The sequence below is a fragment of the Canis lupus genome, chromosome 1, assembly GCF_011100685.1.
Source record: "Canis lupus familiaris isolate Mischka breed German Shepherd chromosome 1, alternate assembly UU_Cfam_GSD_1.0, whole genome shotgun sequence".
Taxonomy (NCBI): Eukaryota; Metazoa; Chordata; class Mammalia; order Carnivora; family Canidae; genus Canis; species Canis lupus.
The window spans coordinates 94173976-94180841 of record NC_049222.1 but is presented as its reverse complement, the minus strand read 5'-3'; the positions used below and the strand labels follow the sequence as shown (position 1 = coordinate 94180841).

General features: G+C 35.7%; 1 protein-coding gene across 1 annotated transcript; it reads left to right on the top strand.

Annotated features, from left to right (window-relative positions):
- Nucleotides 1–772: 772 nt before the first annotated feature.
- RLN2 (relaxin 2) lies at nt 773–5189 on the top strand. The gene is given in 2 exon segments (NM_001003132.1): nt 773–980; nt 4864–5189. Coding segments are annotated over 2 exon segments (534 nt in total).
- The last annotated feature ends 1677 nt before the right edge of the window (nt 5190–6866 follow it).

Sequence of the window (6866 nt, the reverse complement as noted above, 5' to 3'; positions counted from 1 at the left end):
GGAAGGGTGTTTCTGTGTGTGTGTGCACCTGTGTTCTCCAGTCCCTAGAGATATAGGAACTATACAACCTAAAATTAAGTACTCAAGTAACTGGTTATAATCAATCTCCCAGAAGAGTCAAAGAAAAGTCAGTAGAGAAAGTGCACTGAAACTTAAGATGTTGTACAAATTTAAAGTGATGCATTAAGCATTTTACTGTTTTTACCAAGATTTAGATAAAAGTCATCAGCTCTCGCTCTTTTGTTAATCAATCCATTCATTCATTATATATTTATGGATTGATATACCAGGCACTAGAGTAATTAACTTATTTAGATTAGGTTATGCAACAAATGTTCACACTGGAAAACTCTGAATTATGAGAATATGGATGATTTCAATTTTATTTTTCTTGATATAATTTAGTGTAAGGGCCATTCCTAACTTTATAATAAAGGAAAACTTCACATATTGACTAACCTTACATTAAGTATACAAAATAGTTTAGAAGTAAGAAAAAACATATATACAACTGTAAAAGGTCCAAGAACAGAAAGATGGGCAAAGGGAGGAAAGTTGTAAACAGTGAAAGGTGGGGAGGAAAGGGGAGGTAGGGGTGGGGAGAGGGGTGGAGCCTGGGCCATAAACTCAGGTCTAAGTGGTCGCCCAGGGGCTATAAAAGCTTGGTGAAACCTGGCCAGGACAGCAGCCTGAAGTCCAGGATTGGAACACAGGCAGAGGCTGCAGTCTCTGGAGCAAAACAAACGTCCGGAGCAGAAGCGATCTGTCCAAGATGCTGCGCTGGTTCTTGTCCCACCTGCTAGGTGTCTGGCTGCTACTAAGCCAACTTCCCAGAGAGATCCCAGCCACGGATGACAAGAAACTTAAGGCATGTGGTCGTGATTATGTCCGCCTACAGATTGAGGTCTGCGGCTCCAGCTGGTGGGGGAGAAAGGCTGGCCAGCTGCGGGAACGTCGGCAGATATCCGAACCCCTGGCAGGTGAGCTCTCCGCCCCGCTCCGTACCGCACTTCCCATTGGTTGTCGGCCGGCTGCCGCCGACCACTGAGAACCGCACCTGCTCTGCCCGCTCCAGACCCCTGGCTCGGGCTTCCCGAGCACAGCCCTGCCTCTGAGGCTGCTGATGCCTCCAAGTTTGCAGTTTCCTCCCCCTCCCCTCCCCCCGGGGAGTCTCACCGGGGATCTCAGGAGAGGGAGGGAAAGCAGTGGGAACAACAAAGGCTTCTCCTGAGAGGCACCTGGTGACCTTCACATCCTGGCCACCAGGATGATGAGGATCCGGAGGGGCGGAGCCACAGATGAAGAGAGGTTGCCAGGACCCGTTAGAGGTGGGCCCATTGTACTGGACCCCAGAGTCAAGTCTGTGGGGCCATGCGGAGGGAGTGCTGACAGCTGGGGTAACTGGACTGGGCATCTCAACTTGAGAGCACTGGAGGCAAACAGTCCATTGTGTGCTGGTTTGAGTGTCCCAGGGCATGGGGGCAGAACTCAGAGACCACTGAGAGGGTCCTGGAGTGGTAAATACCAACGGTCTTACTAAGGGCTCTACTGCCTTGCAAAAAAGCTGGGCTGTGGCTCACACCCTCCAAAATATCCTTTTATTTTTATTTGTAAACTTCACCAAAGGGGAGAGCCTAGCCTCCCATCCTCTTTGCCCTGGACCTTGAAGTTCATTTGTGAGAGAAGGGATTGGAGAGAAAGAAAATGGCCTGGTCTCCCACAGGAGAAACTGAAGGGGACCTAAAGTCAAGGGAAGTTTGACCTCCAAACAGCTGAAAACCACATTGATGCATCAAACATTTAGAAGCTGCAGTGGGTTTTCTCCATAAGCAAGACCCTAGAATTGAGTACAACTCAACTCTGGAATAGTTTTTTTTTTTTTTTTTTAACTCTGGAATAGTTTAAAAACAAAAAACACTTCATTAGGAATAAACTATTTATAAAGATAAATTGGAAGCTAAGTTTAAGTAGCAATTCAAACTTTCACAGACTATTCTAATCAGGGTAGTGGGTCATATGAAATTCAGAAAAGGTAAGCTCAATTATGAGTAACTTAGTGTTTCACATTTCACAACATATATGCAATTTATGATAAATCATAATCATATTTTATAGGCTATCTATCCTGTAGATGAGTGACTCTCATGTAAAATCATGGTGCACACTAACCACACTTACTTCTCTTTATGGGATTTAAAGCATAATTATAAAGCTATTTACTTTTCTACATTGTTGGTCAGAGACTGATTTACTTAATGCAAGGTTTTACAGAATTCTTATACATTATTAAAAGAGTACTACAAAGTTTAGGAATTTACTGATTCAAAGTAGGAACGGCCAGAATTCATTTTATGTCCTTGTTAATTCACTTTTTCTGAATAAATAATATGCTCATACTAAAGACTGAAGCATATACATAAATACAATAAGAAAAATGAAAAACATACATAGATATTAAAGACTTTGAAAAAATACGTGAATTTAATGAGAAAATAGAAATATCTGTATTAAATGAGGAACTGGAAAGCAATGTTAATGAGATATGTAGGAGTACTTGCCTGGCTCAGTGGGTAGAGCATGTGACTCTTGATCTCAGGGTTGTATGTTTGAGCATCATTGTGGTTATAGAGATTACTTAAAAACAATATCGTAAAAAAATTTGGAGATATATATGTAAATCTCCTGATTTTCACTTAACATTATATTGTAAGCAGTTTCTCACATTGTTATTCTCTAAAAACATAGTTTTTAAAATTTCTTTGTAATATTCTATGTCATATATATATAACCATATATATATAACCATTCTTAGTGGATATTTAGGTTGTTTCTAAACTGTTGCTTAAAAATGATTTTCTGAGCACAATTATATATAGCTATTTTGCCAGATTTCTATTTCTATAGGAGAGTACTGTGATTTTAAAGTATTTCCAAAGAAATCTCTTTATTGCTTCTTTATTGCTAGCCAGTACACAATTTAATTGAAAACAGCCTAACATAATATTGCCTGCAAATGATGATCAAGAAAAATATTTAAATTACTAGTTAAGAATCTTTTGGAAGTAAAAAAAAAAAAAAAAAGAAAGGCTCTCTTGGAAGTATATGTCAGATTCATGAGTTTAAAACTTCTATTATTAGTTTTTGTTTTCATATTATTAAATTGGTAACTAACCATTTTTCCTACAATGTTTGCAGAAATAACATTCATTGCACCCATTTTAAAAAATAAGATACTTTTAACTAAAAGAGGCCTGTGATAGTAAAATTTTAGTTCAAAATACAGTGATTAAGAGATGTTTGTATAAATTCAGGTCGATTAGAATATTATCTATTTTTTAGACTTAAGAAGGTGAAGTTGTTGTTGATTGCAAAATGTTTCAAAATAAGGTTAAAAAATACTTTTAATAAAAGAGAGCAACACAGGCAACAAAAGCAAAAGTAGACACGTGGAGCTACCTCAAACTGAAAAGTTTCTTCAGAGCAAAGGAAATAATCAGAATGAAAAGGCAGCCTATGGAATAGGAAAAAAACATTTGCAAATCATATATCTGATAAGAATTTAATTTCCAACATATATAAGGAACCCCTACAACTCAGATCAAGATCTCAGGGTTGTGAGATTGAGCTCTGCTCTGTGCTCAGTGAGGAGTCTGCTTGAGATTCTCTCTCCCCCTGACCCTCCGCCCCACTTAAAAATTAAAAAAAAAAAAAACAAGTATTTTTCAGGATGTGGAAAAACTAGAACCTTTCTACACTGTTAGAAAAAAAAGCAAAATGATACAACACTATGGGAAACACTATGGAGATTCCCCAAAAAACAAGAAAAAAGAATTGCCATATGATCCAGAAATCTTCCTTCTGCATATTCATCTAAAATAAATGAAATCAGGATCTTGAAGAGATATTGCCACTCCCACATTCACTGCAGCACTATTCACAATAACCAAGATGTCAAAATACATTATATGTCCATCCACAGATTAAAAGGAATGCCAAAAAAAAACCACAGCCTATGGATAAACATAATAGAAATTACAATTGTTTTGCCTAATCCACTAACTGGCTTTAATTACATGGAAAGTTACTATTAGTTTTTCTCTGCATTCAATAAGGTCCCAACTAGAGAAGGTTTAAATTAGAGCAAAAAGAGTTTTATGAGGAGGTTGAGTTAAACTTAGATTTCTGGGGCCTTAATTAATTAATTAATTAATTAATTTGTACCCTATATCTCTGGGGTATAAATTCTCATCTGTCAATTTAGAAATTGAATGAGAAAGAGCATTAGGAGGAAATATAAAGTACTAGAGTATTGTTTTAGTTGGAGTAAATACTCTGGGGAAAAGAAACTGTTAACTAGATGTGTGAGGAACAACAGAAACTGCTATTTCCTGACTTAGATCAAAACAGTTGAAAATTCTGCCTTTTTAACTTTATCCTGAAGCAGTAATTTTCCATCATGAAATATTTGATAGGATTACTAATATAACTCAGAAATTAGTAACAGGAGAAAATTACCCAGGTAAGAAAAATTAATCTGTTGTCAAATTGAGTGTTTTCAATGACCAAAATGACTGGAAATCAGGGGGAGTCAAAACTGCTGTGATGAAAGCATTAAGGGGACATGAAGAAAAACAACACGAGATCTATGGAATAAAGCAGAATCTTGGTGATGATGTGGTAATTTATGCCACCCAACTATAATATACTAAGTTGTTTAATCAGGATACTTTGTTGATTCTGTTTTGATGTTTAATTCTCTTAAAATAGAAAAAAATTCTATGATAGTCCTTTCCTATGTCTATGCAAAATTGTTTTGTTTTCCTTGACTTGAGTGTTTCTCTCCCCCCCCTTTCTTAAATTTAGAAGTTGTGCCATCCTCCATCATCAATGATCCAGAAATCTTAAGTTTGATGTTGCAATCCATTCCCGGTATGCCACAGGAACTGAGGATAGCAACACAGTCTGGGAAGGAGAAGTTATTAAGAGAGCTACACTTTGTACTGGAAGATTCCAATCTTAACTTGGAAGAAATGAAGAAAACTTTTCTTAACACACAATTTGAAGCTGAAGACAAAAGCCTTTCAAAATTAGATAAACATCCCCGAAAAAAGAGAGATAACTACATAAAAATGAGTGATAAATGTTGTAATGTAGGTTGTACCAGAAGAGAGCTTGCTAGCCGATGCTGAGATGAAAGTATTGTGTATTTCATCTACTATTCACAGGCATTCTTAATGACATATGTCACTGATGGCTCTATCACCCCACTGATTATTAAAATTGGAGAAATCATCAGTTAGTGTTTGAGTTTTTCATTTGGTGTGTAACAAAATATTCCTTGCATTATTATAGTTTCTGCTAATAAAAATTTTTATTCCAAAAGTATTTTGCCTTCTTTACTAATTGTATAATTGTTATTGCTTTCTTAATGCTATTAACTTAAAATGACATAATCTTTATCATTTCAACCACACATAATAACTCAAAAAAAACTGAATAGTTTAGTAAAGAATTTTGCTTTGTATTAGCAGGAAAGGATAAGCCTATTTTAAAAATTTGTATTTGATAAATTATCATGTCACCCACTGTTTTTCCTCCAGACCTAATGCGCAAATGTTATTTCACTACTTAATATTAAATGCATTTATTTTTAATAGTAAGAAATAAAAGTAAAAAAAATAACTTACAATGTCTAACATCAGGTATACAAAATAGACCAAAATATTTTTATTGATATTAACTCAGATCACATATATAGAGTCACAAAACCTGGGACTTTTCTAATAGATTTTAAACATTTTTTGTGTCTTACTGAACTATTAATTGCAAACAATCAGACGAGACACTAAATCCATTTAATTTAGTTGGAGCCACATAAACTCAAGTAATTTTTCAAATTAGGGGTTTTCTCCTAATTCTACTACCTAAGACACTAAAAGTAAATTATTTTTTAAGAAGAAAAATGAAGAGATATAAAAGAAAATAACTTAATGTCATATATTATAGAAGAACTGGTTTAGCAAGGAATCAATGTTCATTTTATGTTCACTATTTGAGAATTTACAAACCATTTCTGTAACAAAATAACTGTGAAATAATATGAAAACTTGCTAGAATAGTAAATAAACAAATACCTTAGTATTTAGCCAGTTCCTTTGACTTATTTACACATATATTTGTAGGCAGCATTTATAGCAAGTTAATTTCTATCAAATATCTGTATAAAAATTCTCTCAAATTTCAAACCTCCATAAAGGTTAATCATAATGAGGCCTCTAACAAAGGTTTATTAAGTCCTAACAAAGGCCACCTTATAGAACTTCATAAATGACTGCAGAACCTCGGAGGCCAAAAAAAAATAAAAAAAAGAACCTCGGAGGCCATAAGCCATCTTGAACAAAGCCAGGAAGAAAACTATCTGAAATGGAAAGTCCAACAAAGAAGAACAAGGGCAGTACTTAGAAAATTTAACGCCCCAACAGAATTAAAAGACATTCCCAGGCACAGAGGGCATTTCCCCCAGACCCTACCCTGGCCCATATTCCTCATATGTATCTCCAAAAACAACCCTGGAGGAAAGATTCCCAGTCCCAGAATCTGCATAAACTGCTTCTGACGATATGACCACATTTTAAGTAGTACAAAGACAATCTATGGTTAACCATCTACTACACACGTTCAAATAATCAGTTAACATCGTTAAGATATCTAATTCTTATGTTACCAAAGTCTTCCTAAAACTCTGATGAGAAACTAATGATTGTATGCCTAATTTATTTCTCATATAAAAAATTTACTCAGGGGTACCCCTGGATGGCTCAGTTGGTTAAGTGAATGCCTTCAGCTCAGTTCATGATCCTGGAGTC